At 53.5% G+C, this 15,255-nt stretch overlaps 3 protein-coding genes across 3 annotated transcripts; all 3 read right to left on the reverse strand.

Moving 5' to 3' along the window:
• Positions 1-628: 628 nt before the first annotated feature.
• Positions 629-7,144, reverse strand: GGS23DRAFT_603096 (succinate flavoprotein subunit; the record flags this gene model as incomplete). The annotated part of the gene is made up of 11 exons (XM_051519432.1): positions 629-848; positions 918-2,134; positions 2,194-2,526; positions 2,610-2,683; positions 4,032-4,050; positions 4,081-4,716; positions 4,778-5,872; positions 5,943-6,326; positions 6,385-6,693; positions 6,752-6,981; positions 7,045-7,144. The coding sequence occupies 11 exons, from the start codon at positions 7,142-7,144 to the stop codon at positions 629-631; spliced, it is 4,617 nt and encodes a 1,538-aa protein (XP_051375600.1).
• A 2,262-nt stretch (positions 7,145-9,406) lies between these two features.
• GGS23DRAFT_593624 (uncharacterized protein) lies at positions 9,407-10,530 on the reverse strand (the record flags this gene model as incomplete). Its single annotated transcript, XM_051518052.1, has 2 exons — positions 9,407-10,067; positions 10,130-10,530. The coding sequence occupies 2 exons, from the start codon at positions 10,528-10,530 to the stop codon at positions 9,407-9,409; spliced, it is 1,062 nt and encodes a 353-aa protein (XP_051375601.1).
• A 1,074-nt stretch (positions 10,531-11,604) lies between these two features.
• On the reverse strand, positions 11,605-12,081 carry GGS23DRAFT_593625 (uncharacterized protein; the record flags this gene model as incomplete). Its single annotated transcript, XM_051518053.1, has 3 exons — positions 11,605-11,745; positions 11,813-11,958; positions 12,021-12,081. 3 exons carry the CDS (start codon positions 12,079-12,081, stop codon positions 11,605-11,607), a joined length of 348 nt encoding a protein of 115 aa, XP_051375602.1.
• Between the last annotated feature and the right edge of the window lie 3,174 nt (positions 12,082-15,255).

The raw sequence follows: 15,255 nt of genomic DNA on the forward strand, positions 1-15,255 counted from the left end.
TTTACACGCGCCAAGCATCGGTCCTGTCGCGGCATCCTCCCTCAGATCGCCGGTCAGAACGCTTACTACGGTATATTATCTATTATAATACACCTCGTGGGTGATAATGCGCATCACCGCAACCCTGGTTGAAACTTGTCATCGCGTTGGGTGTAAGTGGCTCCTATTGCTGGAACCGCCGGCTTCTGCATACAGCAGTATGTGCATCACCGGCATCTGCCACGGGCTTGGGCACTGCAAGTGTGCATCTCTACATCCTCTCAGGGTCAGAGAGAGACCACGTTGGAGCGAACCACCCCCTCTTCTCCCACTTGGCGGGAAAGGGGACGAGCAAGCCGTGACCGAACGATGGCGTGTTCTCGCTCGAACGGTAATAATAAAATTGCATTCCCTCTGTACACACCTTTATCCATATAACCATGCATAAGGTACATAACCTCAACCCTGGGTGGATATCCACCACCCTCCTACGTACATGTCCTCTCCTTATTCCACCCTCTCTCCCCTCACCGGTGTGCCAGAATCCGCCGGTACTTCCGCTTTCCATACCCCGTACCTAGCCTGGCTTTTTACTATACTATATGTACTTGTGTCTGTCCGCCCCCCAGCCGCGTACTTGTCTGGTCTTCTAGTACGTCCGCTTGAACGGCGGGACGGCCTTGCACTCGTTCTCATCTAACGTTGTGCCGATGACGCGTCTATATGCTATATCTATCGGCCCGTGGGGCTTCTTTTGGAAGGTAAGCGTATGCTTCATCCAGTTCACGTCGTCTCGGTCGGGGTAGTCTTCGCGCGCGTGGGCACCGCGCGACTCCTTCCTGTTGGCGGCGGCCGTGGCGGTTTGGGTGCTAGTCAAGCTGTGTCAGCTATGCTGCCGAATCGTTCGGGCGACGGGATGAGGGTGGGGTAACACTTACGCGCAAGTGAGCAGATTTCGCAATTCCAAGGTCTCCACCAGATCCGAGTTCCAAATCATGCTGCGGTCCTTGATTCCGACCTGGGAGTAGGTCTTGTCGATCTCTGTGACCCTCTTCACGCCTTGGTCTAAGCTCTCCTGCGTGCGGAAAACGCTGACGTCCGTCTGCATCGCCTTCTGCATCGCCAGTCGGATCTCAGCCGTGCTCTTGGGTCCATCCGAGTTGCGAATCTGGTCGAGGAGCTCGATCGATCCCGCACCGGCGTCGGCGCTAACGGGTTTCTGCTTGGCGCCGGGGGTGAAGTTGTCGCGGATGGTGTGGGAAACGGCGCGGCCAAAGACGACTAGATCGAGCAGGGAGTTGGCGCCGAGTCGGTTGGCGCCGTGGACGGAGACGCAGGCAGCCTCGCCGCAGGCGAAAAGACCGGGGACAACCTTGTCGTTTCCTTTGTTATCGATGGTGAGGACCTCGCCCGTGTATCTGGTGGGGATGCCGCCCATGTTGTAGTGGACAGTCGGCAGGACCGGGATCGGCTGCTTGCGCACATCCACGCCCGAAAAGATGGCAGCAGTCTCAGAGATGCCGGGTAGACGCTCGGCGAGGATCTCGGCGGGGAGGTGGCTCAGCTGGAGGTAGATGTGGTCCTTCTCGGGACCGACGCCTCGGCCCTCGCGGATCTCCAGGGTCATGGATCGCGAGACGACGTCACGACTAGCCAAGTCCTTCGCCGTAGGTGCGTACCGCTCCATGAACCGCTCACCCTCGGAGTTCAGGAGGTAGCCGCCCTCGCCTCGGGAGCCCTCAGTAATCAAGCAGCCGGCTCCATAAATACCCGTGGGGTGGAATTGTACGAATTCGAGGTCTTGGTTGGGGAGTCCGGCGCGGGCGACCATGGCCATGCCGTCACCGGTGCAGGTGTGCGCCGACGTGCAGCTGAAATAGGCTCGGCCGTAGCCACCAGTGGCCAGGACGGTATTTTTCGCCAGGAACCTGTGGAGCGTGCCGTCTTCCTGGTTGTAGGCTAGGACGCCGCGGCATTCCCCGCCTTCCATGATTAAATCTAGGGCGAAGAACTCGATGAAATAGTTGGTACTGTGCCGGAGAGATTGACCGTAGAGAGTGTGCAGCAGAGCGTGGCCGGTCCGGTCAGCAGCGGCGCAGCAGCGGTACGCCTGGCCGCCCTTCCCGTACTTCTGCGACTGGCCGCCGAAAGCGCGCTGGTATCTAGCGAGCGAGGGTTAGCAGCGGTGGCAGGGGCTTCGGTGCGGTCGCAGACTTGCATTCGTCCGTCCTCCGTCCGCGAGAACGGGCAGCCGTAGTTCTCTAGCTCGATGATGGACGCCGGGGCCTCTCTCGTCATGTAGTGGATAGCATCCTGATCACCCAGCCAATCCGAGCCCTTCACGGTATCGTACATATGCCACCTCCAGTCGTCCTCGTGCATGTTGCCTAGCGCGGCATTGATGCCGCCCTGCGCGGCGACGGTGTGGCTTCGGGTGGGGAAGAGTTTCGATATGCAGGCCGTGTTGAAGCCGGCCTCGGCCAGGCCGAACGCCGCCCGCAGCCCGGAGCCGCCCGCGCCGACGACGACGGCATCGTATTCGTGGTCCTACGCCCGGGTCAATTGCGTCATTTCTCACCAGGGCTCGCTCGCTCGGTCGCGGTGCGGGCAGGGTGGCGCGTGCGACGTACTATTACGGGATATTTGCTGCTAACATGTACGGGTGCTTCCTTGGCCCGCAACGGGGTATTTGCGATGATTCGAGCTGTGCGCAGGGGAATCCAATTAGACACTCGCAGCCGGAGGGGTTAGAGGAGGGGAAAATACGTACAGACGGGGCGCGTGGAGGAGAATGCTCGAGCCTGGCATCGTGCTACCCGAGAGAACTGTCAAGCGGCGAGCACGCCGTCAGCATCATCCACGCCTCGTGCAGACCCAGCCCAGGCGCGGAGCAGAGAGGGCGAGGCGGGCTGGGGCAGAGAGGGAGAGAGAGAGAGAGAGAGAAGCGGAGGAGGGGTAAGGAAAGGACTAACGGAAGACCCAAAGGCCAACCTCCTCATCGCCATTGACGAAGCCATTGCAGATCAGAAGCTATAGCAGAGCAGGGCGGAGGGGGGAATGGTTGTGCCAGCGAGGGAGGGGGATCTTCTCTTGTCCCGGCGAGTTGGAGAAGAGTGGGAAAAGCACATTAAAAAAAGGTGATGATGCCGGCGAAGTTGTACCGCAGCTTCCTCTAAGACGAGAGTCGAGAGCTGGTCCAATGGCATCAAATCTGATTACCGAGGGAAAATAGCCGGACGGCCTTTGCCGCCAGGAATGCATTGGAGCCACCCAAGTACCCCCCCGGCCAATCTACCTACCAATCTACCTGCTGGTCCTCCTCACGGCAGGCCGGGTAAGGCCATGGCATCGTCACGTGCTAAATACCTACCTACCTACCTACCTACCTACCTACCTTACCTCCCTAATTCACCTACCTCTCTACCTAGCTCCTACCAGGTAGCTCTCACACGCCTGCTCATAGGTACCTCCTCTTCACTGACCTTCGCCGACGCAACCCAGCTAGACCTTACCCGGGTCTAGGCGGGGGGGGGGATCGAGGGGTCGGGGGATTTCACTCGGTTACGCATGAAAGTAGCCCGAATCTACCAGATAATACGTCTGAGACGGACGTCTCGCCTGTCTCTCGTCCAACTTCACCGCATGCTGCTGCTGCTCACGTCGTCCATGCACGCACACATACCACCCTGCCATCTTGAATGCGTCTCAGGGGCAGACCGGGAGCTCGAGCAGCTCCTTCGAGAATGCTCCCTTGTTTGGGCCGAGGTACCTAGAGAGGTAGGTAGGTAGGCCGCCTATACAGGACTGCCCTATACCTATTCGATTGATTGAAATCATCCGTTCCCGCCATATTGCCATATACCTACCCTATTATGCCGTACCGCAACTCGTACCCGAACCCGACTATATAGGTATATAACAGATGCTCGTGGACGCTTCGACTCCTTTTCCCTTCGTAACCCGTCTGCCCATCAATGCAAACCAAACCAGTCACGCCCAGTTGCAACCCGTACCAGAACCCCCTAACCTCTATCGTCGTCTTCCCCGTTTACGCCGGGAGACCGGTCGTCCCTATACCTTACCCCGCTACGGCGCCAACACCTCCCGCAGCATCACGCCGAAATTGTGTTTCAAGTGGTGCACCTCGCTGACCGTCGGTTTCTTCGGCTCCCCGGCATTGCGCCTGAGGTGATCCTGTCTCTTGGCCCGCCTCCGCCTCTCCGCCTCCAAAGGATCTAGCTCGTCCTCTTCCTCCGCTTCCGCCTCGTCGTCAGATTCGTCGTCGTAGCTCATCTCTTCCAGGTCCACATCGTTGAGACCGAAGTCGCTAGCGCGGAAGCTTGCCAGGCCGGGTGCCCCGATATCCATGTCGGCCGTGCCCTCCGCCGCCATCTTCTGCCGAGTTTTGTCGTGATGCCACTTCTTGCGCGCCTCTTGCCAAGAGATAAGCTGGTTGATCTCGTCGATCGCTTTATCCTTATTTATGTTGCCGCTTATAACGCCTCCCTCGAAGAGGGCGTTGATGTCGAGCGCCCCGCCCTCTGGCCCTTTTCGTAAGAACTCGAGGATGTCCTCGATCCACCCCATGAGCTGCGTGAAGAGGCCGTCGTCGTGCGTGTGCACCTCGTGGACGAACTTGTAGAAGTTGTGCTCGTGACGTTGGCAGAGGTCGATGAACGCCTGCACCGTCTGATTCGGATCTGCCGACACATCCTGCTCCCTGCATCTCTCAACGACCTGCCACGGCGTTAGCAATTCCTGAGTCGTCACTCGTCCCACCCTCTCGCACCCTACATACCTGGATCATGTCATCGATAAAAACAGCAAAGTCCGTGATGCTGTTATACACGTTTGCCGACTTGTACACTCTAACGAGGGGTTCGTAGAATATGGTGAAAAGATCGCGGAGGAGCTGTAGCGTAACGGGCTCCTCGATCAGCCTGAGCATCATTTCCTTGTCACGCTGCCGAGTCTGTAATTTCATCAACTGCTTTAGATATGAGAACAGTTGGACACCCTGCTTGAACTCTTCCTCAGTATGCTCCACCGCATTGTTGAAAGCGATATAAGCGTTGAACAACTTTTCCACTTGCTCCGAGGTGAGCTCTGGAGTGAGGAGCTCTGAGCGCAGAATAGCGATGAGGATGTCGCCTTCGGACTCCGCCTCTTGTCGGATCGCAATCTTGACGTGCTCCTCGGCATCAACAAATTGCTTGAGCTTCTGTACGAACACGTCATCGTCGATCTTAACTGATAGGGCATCTATCGACCGCTGAAAGCTTCTGATTCCGTCGTGCAGAGTCAAGGAGAAGATGCGCTGCATGAGGGAGCGAGCCCCAAAAGGTTGCGCTAGGAAGAGATCGAGTACTCCAGACATGACCGCAGCCGGATTCGCAATCCGGATCACGTTCTTCAGGATTGTGTAGGGGATCAGGGAGTGGATTCGCTTCAGTTGCGCGAATAACTCCGGCGAGTTGTCCTCGGCGAGGAAGAGGTGATAGATGGTGGCGGCCACTTCGATACGGAGCCACTCGGCGAACTTCTGGTACTGGAGGCTGAGATCCTGGATGGTTTCCTTATCCCTAATCTCTTGGAAGAGCATCGTCAACCCGTTCCGCTCGACAACGTCTCGCCGAAATTGCTCCATGTACACATCTAATTCCGCGGCTCTTCTCCTGGCTATCTCGTAAAATTGTTTCTGCTCCTCCACGCGTTTCCGGTCAATAGCCCTGCGCCGGAGGATATCGTCGACGTCTTCATCCGTTGGCGTAATCGGATCGTGCGTCAAGAACTGTTGCAGTGACTTGGTCTGCGCAATTTGAGGGTTATGCAACAGAAAGCGTAGGTATGCCCTCAGGGATATGCGCTGGTTCTCCCGCGCGAGAATTGTGTTCTAGAAACATCAGCTCTCGAATTTCCAAGTAACAAAGCCAGGTCGAATTATTCAGGGACAGGCAACTCACCTCAGGTTTGGGGCTTGGGACCGGGCTCGTGGGGAGGTTCACGGACGGGCGCGGCGACGCCCGACTGGAAGCTGTCGACTTATTTCGACGATGATCTCGGACCGTTAGGGTCTTCATCGACTCCGCGAACCCGTTGACCCGAGGCGATGGAGCGATGGACGACATAGACGAGATGGACGATACTTCCGAGTCGTCGCCGCCGTCGGTCGTACGCGGCAACAAGCCAGCCGCGGAGCTGTCCGACTTGTTCTTCTTCGGCAGCGGAGGGAGGACTTTGCCTGGAAGTTCCGTTCTCAGTTGCCTTTGTAACCGGGCGAAATCGCCGTATCGCCTGGCTACGAAAAACTCAAGCTCGCCCTTTCTCTTGATCCGTAATAAGAACTCCTGGAATAGGTCAGCACATCGCCAGACCGGTAGAAGATGATTCTACGGAGCTACGCACCGCATGTTTGTGACGTCTAATATTCCTCTTGACCGATGTAATACGCACGGCAGCTACGTTGACGTCCCACCCGTTAACGTAATTCCCCTCAGGCATGGTATTCAACATGCCCGTGTCGATGGCGTCTCTATCGACAATTTCCATCTCGGCAAATCGTATCCGCTCTTCGAACCCAGACGCGGTAGGAACACCCGACACCATCATCAACTCGACGAGCTTTCGGCATTTCATAGCTAGCTTTCGGCGCTTCGTCTCCTCTAACCTGTCCTCGGAAGACGAAATGTTCTTGCCGGCAAACGACTCGAGAAACTTGAGGGCGCGGCGTCAGCAGAAACGCGGGGCGCGGCCTGGGATTGGGATCACTTACGACTTGTAGCTTGTCTTGCCAGAACTCCTTCTCCCTCGCCCTGTCCAGGAACGGAAACTCTCGGACATGGTGAACGAATATGTATCGGAGGATAGGCAGTTCGGAATCATACGGAGAGACCTCTCCAAACTCCGACTTGAAGGGCGCGCCGAATCTCCGAAGAGCAGTGGGCGAATTCAGTTCGGAGATTTCCCAGTTGACTTGCTCGGCTATGAGCTCTCGTTTGAGGTCTGAGGGACGACGTCGTTAGTCTAAGGGTGTTAGGGAGGGGCTCTGAGAGGGATATGACGAACAATGTTCCTGCTTCCCGGTCAGTGCCTGGTCTGGAGGTCCGCTGCTAGACCCGATGCTTGGATTGCGCGAACCACCCTGGGTGGACTCGGCAGTAGGCATCTCTGGCGCGGCCTGGGCGTCTCGTAGCCCACCCTCAGTCGTATAGCCGGCCAGGTCCTTGTCTCCCTCCTGACGTTGGAAAATAGAGGACGGCGGGGTCGGTACTCTCGCACTCGTTCGCGGGCAGCTTCGAGATTCTGCTCAGCTACCACTAGCTACGCCGGGCGCGAATTGGGGATTATGGCGGGGGGGGATTCCCAAGAACTGGTCGGCGGTTGTTCGCCCAACCTCTAGGTAACTAAAGCGGGCACAGACAAAGCAGGTCCACAACCTCGTACGGCAGAGGCAAAGGGCAGGTTGAGCCAAAGAAGACAGAATTTCACAAGAGGAGAAGAAATGAGAAAGGATAAAGAGAAGTAGAAGTCGAGGGAGAAGGAGGGAGGGATGCTTAAGATTGTCTTAGGTACCTGTCGACCTACCCACCTTAGGTACCTCCCGCTCTTATTCACCCTATGCAGGAGGCAGTACCTATGTACCTTTCTCCTATGCCGGCCGCTGGCAAAAGACATGGGATTCGTAAGAGGTGTAGGTACTTCGCCTACTTGCCAACCTCCTACGCCTCTTGGTCAGGTACGGCGTGCTGCCTCCAGCTGCAAGGTCAGCGTTTAACCTTAAAGGTCCCCTCCCCAGTTGGTTTAGGTAGGTACCTACCTAAGGTACCTACCTAACCTACCACTTACCTGCCCGCTACCTACAGGTAGGTAGTGCATAGGTACATAGCATCTTCCGGTCAACGGCACCTACATGCCTAATGGGTCCGGGTCCGTCCAGTTTGATCTGCCTCTCTACCGAAATGTGTGCGCTATACCTACCTATATACTTACAACATCATATAAGTAGAGGCGCAATAGACTCTGGGGAGAGTTGGCAATATAGCTACGCAAGTAGAACATACATACGCCCTAGTGCTTATTACTCATATACTGTCTCCACGGCCAGATTATACCCATAGATCCCTACGTACCGTTTGCCAAGCCGACATTACCCCCCTTCTACCTACGTAGGTAATACGTCGTAGGCAAGCAGGCGATATACCTTAGGTACCTAGCGATCGGCAAAGACGGCGCCTCGTCGCAACGCTGTCCACTCAGGTGGCTGAGGGATGACGTCGACGAGCCCCGACCACCCAATCAGCACGTTGTCTCCGGTAATACCCTGGGGTTATCGAGAGAGCGACCACCCCCTACCCAGGTACCTAGCGAGCAGGGTCCTGGCGCCAGGCACTGTTTTTATTAAATCCCTAGGTTAGGAGAGGTACCCTGACTGCATGCGGTTTGCCTGTAGTCGACGTGTTGTATCTATTGTATGTGCACGGCGTGAGAGACTTACCTCTAGGTAAGTAAGTAGGTAGGTAGGTAGGTACCTGACATGGGCACGTCTATTGGGTATATGTATATACGCCTATATATATAGATATACATAGATATATTATCTATCTATTCATGCCTGTTATTGTACAGAGAGATAGGTAGGTAGGTATGTGACAGACGTGCAGGCCGAGCGAGCGAAACCAAGGGCCGGGGGTCGACGAGGGTGAACCTGCTAAGCCCACCCGGTGCTAATAGGCGAATGCGTTCGCGGCATAGGAACTGATTGGAGCCGACGAACGTCACGCGCTAGCTCCGCAGCCAGCTCGTCGAACAAACTTAGCCTGGGATCTGCTGGGCTGAGCGCCAAGTTTTCCGTCTCACGCGGCTAACACGGCTCGAGAGAGTCAGCAGCAAGCAGCAAGCGGCAAGCAGCGGCCGGCGGCTTTCGAGGTCCTGGTACCAGTCCAGCTACCCTGGAGCTCTTCCCCGCCTCTGCGCCCATTCCGATTTTCCGGCTGGGTCCCCCCCCAATTGTCGTCGGCCCAGGACAAACCGGGAGGCGCAGAGACGCGCGTCCGTACGCCACCGGAAACTCGGCTTCTGATGGCGGAGCTGGCTGGCAAGACCCGACGACCACCTGTGATGTTGACGACGCTATGCGTGGACGAGACAAAACCCCAGCAGTGACGATAGCTTGACGGCAGCCAATCTCACAGTCGCCAGAGCATCTGGTAGGCAGGGTCGAGATACTACTCACAGCCCTGACCGAGAACATGGATTCTCTCTATCGTCTAACTGCAGATTGTATGTGCGCTCCCGATATTACGTAGTTCGAGCTGCGCCGGCTGCACCAAGCCTGGCTACCACGGGTATTACCTACGTAGTTTCTCTCTATGTACTGCTACCCAACTGGCGCCTTGCGTCATCCTTGCGAGGCCGCGGTTCTCCCCTGTTACAGTTCGTCGAGAACTCGGAGCACATTGTTGTCGACGGGTTTGTCGCCACCTCTCCCGGTGGCCGTCCCCGCCTCGCCCCTGGCGATTGCGGCAGCGACGCGCTCGCTCTGATTTCCTGCTATTTCGTTGTCGTCGAGCCTTCCGAGGTGATGGGTCGGGGCCATGTCTATAAGCGCGGGTGCATCCTCAGACGAAGGGGCGTACTGGGCTCCGATGAGGAGGATCATGACCGAGAAGAACATGATGGATATGGCGATCCAGGTAGCCTTCAGACGCCTCCGAGTCCTCTCCTGCCACTCCTTGTCTGCCCTCTCCCAGCCTTCGATCCGTTCCCGCACCACGTGCACCCGTTTGCTGAGGGCGTCAACCTTCTCGCGGCCGGCGTGTATGCGCCCCTGGAGCTCTTTGATGCGCGTCTGCTGATCGTCGAACTGGCCAAAGGCGCTGGCCTGTTGCTCCAGCTCGCTAATCAATCCTCGGGATTCTTCTCGGAGGCTATCGTTCAACCCCTGCGACACCCCCGCAAGCTTTTTGAGGTCCATCAGTGTGCTCTGGAGCACGCCGAGCTTCTCGAGGACAGCGTAATACGTATCGTCGAGGCGCGTCATGGCCGCGTTCGAAGAGGAGCTGAGCTCCACGAGTGACCTCCGTAGACATCTGTTCCAACGGTTAGCTGCGGCGAACACCATGCGGCTCTTGTCCGCTGCGGCGGAACGGACGCTGTTATGGATTCCGCTCCCTCCTGTCGCTCGCGTAGCAGCAGCGCCTCCTCGCTCGTCAGCGGCTGAGGGGTAGGAGGAATGACGAGGCCACGTGCAGCGTCTTCGGGGGGCGGGGCCAACATGCTGGTTCTGGGGCTGGGTTCGCTGTTCAGGTGCGAGGTCGAAGCTTCGGGTCGCGGCAGGTCGAGAGAGGCCCGAGAGAGGCGGAGAGCCGAGCCGGCGGGCGAGGAGGCGCGGTCGCCATGGTCGCGGTCTTTTCGTAGATGATGCAAGTGGTGATATCGGGGCAGCTTGATTGGCGAGGAGAGGTCGGTTATCGATCGTCGCACCTGGTGACGGGGGCGCGGCGGAGATGTAGCCACAGGTCTAAGGAGCTCGAAATCTGGATTCCTGGACATGCTGCCTGCAGTAGCCGGACACGCCGACGTATGTCTCAGAAAGGGGGGGGGGGAGCCTCTTAAACGGCGGGCGCCTTTGGGGTAGAAGAGGCAATAGAGGTGTACTGCTGGTACCTCGTAACCTACGCCTCTTACACCCAAACGCCCAATCGAGAGCGCGAGGTCGGGAGAATTGGGAGAGAGAAGTTTCTTCTATTGGATCGGTGAGAGCTGGACTTTTAGGGAGGGCCGACGCCCAGAGAGGGAAGGGAGCGGAAGTTGGTGTGTGGAGTGTGCACACTGACGTATCCCCACTACGGGAACTTCCGTTTTTTTCACATGTCACACATTGGGGCTACGCCTCCTGATGTGCCACGTATAGCGTGTCTCCATTCAGCCGGTCACTACGCTCTATCGCAGAAAGAAATAGATGCCCGCGCATGATGGGCACCTATATTGTAGGTAGCCTTAAGCACCTTAGGTAGGTAATGGTAGGGTTGTGCGTCTTCTACACAGACGAAGTAAGGTAGCAGGTATAGAGGACTCCGAGCCCCCCTTCCCATCACGAGCAGCGTCCCTGCATGGCGATAGAACTCGAATGTGCACGCATGGCAGACTGGGGCTGATCCGGTCTCCGACCGTGTTGAATTCTAGTTTGCAATGGTCGCCATCAAAAATCGTTGGCGCATAGTCGGGATCACTCACTCCCTCCTTTCAATGTCTACTCGCTCGTCTCTGCGGGCCTCTAGATGTAACTATTACCATCCTGTCAACCGGCACGGCTGCTACCATGGCCATGTTCGTGCTGAAATTCAGGAGGGGCCGGAGAACCCCACGGGCTGGATATCGTCTCCTATGGACCCCGAATAGCCATATCCCTACCCCGTAAAGCCTCCCAAAATGGACCACGGGGAGGGTAGAATCCTAAAGCCCCTCGAGCTGGTTTTGTTGCTGAGGGACTAGCTACCCCTCGCCGACCGTATGGCCTCGACCTTGATACTCTCCTCCCCCCCTTCTTCGAAGGCACCATATCTAGGGAGGCAGTAGTAGCTGGGGGTATGTCTTGTCGTGTCGTGAGGGCGTTTCGTTAACAGCTCAAGAATTCAGGAGCTTGTTGCGCTTCTCCTTCCGCTTCAGGCGCTCGAGTCGCTTCTTATGCATCTTCTCGGCCAGTTTCGCGTATCGCTCCTTCTCCTCCTTCGCCGCGCGCTTCTCCTTGATAGCCTGTACTCGTTGCTAATGCGCCAAAGAATTAGTTCGGGGTTGGGGACTGCGGGCCTCCCTCTGACGGTGTTCGCTATACCTGTCTTTCGGCCTCTTTCTCCTCTTTCATCTCCTTCTCCTTGGCCTTCATCGCAGCTGTCGCGACGCGCTGTTTGGATCGCTGCTCGTACGACGTCAAGCCGGACCCTGGGCGAAATGCTTTCCGTAGCGGGTGCCATTGCTTGCCTTTAGATCACCCACATCAGCTCCGAATCGGCCGGTAGCGGACGACGGTGGCGACCCCTTACCATTCTTTCGCATGCCCTGGGGGTCAGGCTTGTTCTCAGCGGCGGCTGTTTCAGAAGACATGACGTTTGGTCTGGGCGGCGAGCCTCGAAGGCGTGTAGCGGTTCTCCCGGTGCGCTGTCGTGGAGAAATGCGTGCGCGCGATGCGCCGAAGAACAAGTCGTCAGCCTGCGATTTCAAATTGCGAATGAAAAATTCGGCGTATCCAGTGGAACGGGATCCCCAACGCCCCTCCATGCATCGGACGCCGGTTGGGATTAATAATTTTCCACCTCTCTCAGCCACGCTCTGCCTAGTACCGTGTAGTACGGTGGGTTCCACCGTAAGGCTGGGCGGGCGCCGGGGCCACTTCCAGTAATAGATCAAGTTCCGGGCTAGTCCGTAGGCCGTTCTTCTGCTCTGTTCGCCAGGTCCGGGGGGGGGAGGGGGAGGGGAGGTTCGCCTTCAAAAAGGTACCTGCAGCTAGGCCTTCGCGGATTTAGGTAGGTGTCAGGTATAAGCGCCTTACTATTTGTTGCCAGGGAACAATCCCTGCCATAATCAGACAACTTATGGCCCCAGCGCGATCCATCTCCATTGAACAAGCCATCGGTCAATCTCCTTGTCTAATTGGCTTCATTTCTCTGCTTGGGACGCGAGTCGGATATTTCCATGTAGGTACCTATCTACCTCCGCTATATGTAGAGGTATAGGCGCGCAAGCACGCAATCGGTTACGTATAGCTATAGGGTAAGCCCTGCCCTAGCGAGGGCTAATCGGGATATAAAAGGTACGTAAAACGGCTATAAAAGGCTACGTAGATAACTATAATTTAATTAATTATTTACCCGTTCCTTAGATAGCTATATAATAATACCTTATACGTTTCGTAAGCTTATTACTACGTTATTTTATTATTATCTAATTACTTACGCTACGGAAATAATTAAGTAACGAAAGCTCCGATAAATAAACGGCTTAAGGTAACCGTATAACTACGATTAACGGTAGAAAGAGGTTATCGATAAGTTAAACGATTAAATCGTAAGGATAGCTACGAGGATAACCACGAGATCATAAGATAAGGCGGCCGAGGAAGGAACCGAATAAGAAACTACGTAAGATATCGCGTTAAAAGACCTCCGTAAGAAGATACGTAAGAAGTTATAGGAGGACTTACGTAAGACGACCGAGCATATTAACTAACGTATAAATACCGTAAAGTATTTCCTTAGGGAAATAATAGCTAAGCTAGAAATAATAAGCGAATAACGGTAAAGAAGCTATCGCTAATCCTAATAAGACGTCGCCGATTTAATAAAAAAAGGCGACTTTACCGACGCTAACGAAGGTAAGAATAAACCTTATATTAAAGACCTAAAGATTCCGAGGAAATTAAATAAGTCGGCTATAAAAACTTAACGAGTCTACGGTAAGGACTACCGTAAGAGCCGCGAGAATAGCCGCTATTATCGTACCTCGCGCTTAACCCGGCGTAAGAGCTACCGCCGCCGGGGCCGTAGCCTAAGTAACTTATTAAGAAGCTCTTCCGATAATAACTCCGATTACGATATACGACGTAACCAGAGGATAAGAAGTAGGAGTAAGGATACCGCGTTTAGGAAGGACGGTAGGATTAATTAGAAGAAGTTCGTTTTTAACCCTGATAAGAACGCTTATCTTAAAGGAATTTCGAACTAAAGCTTATATCGGGATATACTTATACTTTTTATAAAGAAAGTAAGGTATAAAAAAGGAATAAAACTCGACGAATAAAACGAGATATCCTTAGCGAGAGTAATCGCCGGAACTTACCGGGGTTAACTCTTATAATTAGTAGCGGGCGTACGCTTAAATACGAGGATATTAAAGATATTCGATTAAACCTATGCCTCCATAGGAAAGGCTCGTTAATAGGAGCTATAAAAGTAATTTATTAAAATAAAATATAACGATAAAAACCCGGTAAAGTTTACGTTTAAATAATAACTAGCCGTTCGTTAATATATAAATACCGGCCTTATAATCGATAAAGAGTAATAAATTACGATATTCCTTAGCTATATATAAAATAAGGTAGCTAATTAGGTTAAGATCGTAAATATTATAATTAAAATAAGACCTATAAACCTATTAAACGTACTTAATAACTTCCGCGGAAAGTTCCGTAATAAGATTAATAAATATAAGGATAATAAGAGTAATAACGGTAATAATAACTAGGTTAATAACGCTTAAGGTAAGGAAAAGGATAAGAAAAAGAAGCCCTCGTAAAACTAATAAGGAAAGCCCCTTTACTTTAACTATAAGGAATATAGGTATAAGGCTAAGAACTACCCGAAACCGCTAAAGGAACGAAAGGGTAAGGGTAACGACGGCGGTAATAATAACGGCGATAGCGCCTCCGGCGGATTAAGGGGCGGTTCGAAATAACCGTCGACGTAATATACTACGTACGTACCGTATACGCTACCTTAATTCGGTTATTACGATAACGGAAGCGGGGTATATCGAACGAAAATAAATACGGTAAAGTTCTCTAAGCTAATAAGCGCCTATAACGAACTACGCCGTAAGAAGGACCCTAAATAAAAGCCTATCCCTATTAATCCCGGTAATAACCTAATTATAGCTAACCCGCTAAAGGGCGAACGGCCCGTAAAGCCTTTAAGAATTAACTACGGAACAAGGGCTAACGCTTATAAGGATTACCTACTTTTCGATATAAGAGTTAACGTTTACGTTATAAACGATTTAAGAGATCTAGACCCGAAAACGATAGTAACGTTACTACCGGGTTACGTTATTAATACGGAAGAAAGCCTTATAAACGTTACGAAAATAAGTAAGGCTACTTATTACCTTACCGGCGACGACGGAAAATATAACCAAACGTAATTAAATTATACGTTATTTATTAGCTTCTTTTTAATTAAGATCTTCTTAGGAGAGTTATTTTATCGTAACGGAGGCTAGCTAAATAAGAATAATATTATAAACCTTAACGGGACCGTCCTAATAACCCTAAACCCTAAGAAACGAGGTTTCCTATTATAAAAATATAAAAAAGAGGAGCCGAAACTCCTTCCCTTTAAACGGTATTAAGAAGGCGCGCTAGGGTATTAACTCGGTAAGTTTAGCGAGATATTATAAGCGATACTAATATAACTAAACGATAATACCATAAAGCAACTAATATTATAGTATCGCCGCTTTTATTACCCTAGTACGGAAAGACTTATATAAACTATTAAAAGG

This window comes from Durotheca rogersii (assembly GCF_024521655.1).
Source record: "Durotheca rogersii strain YMJ 92031201 chromosome Unknown GGS23scaffold_3, whole genome shotgun sequence".
Lineage (NCBI taxonomy): Eukaryota > Fungi > Ascomycota > Sordariomycetes > Xylariales > Xylariaceae > Durotheca > Durotheca rogersii.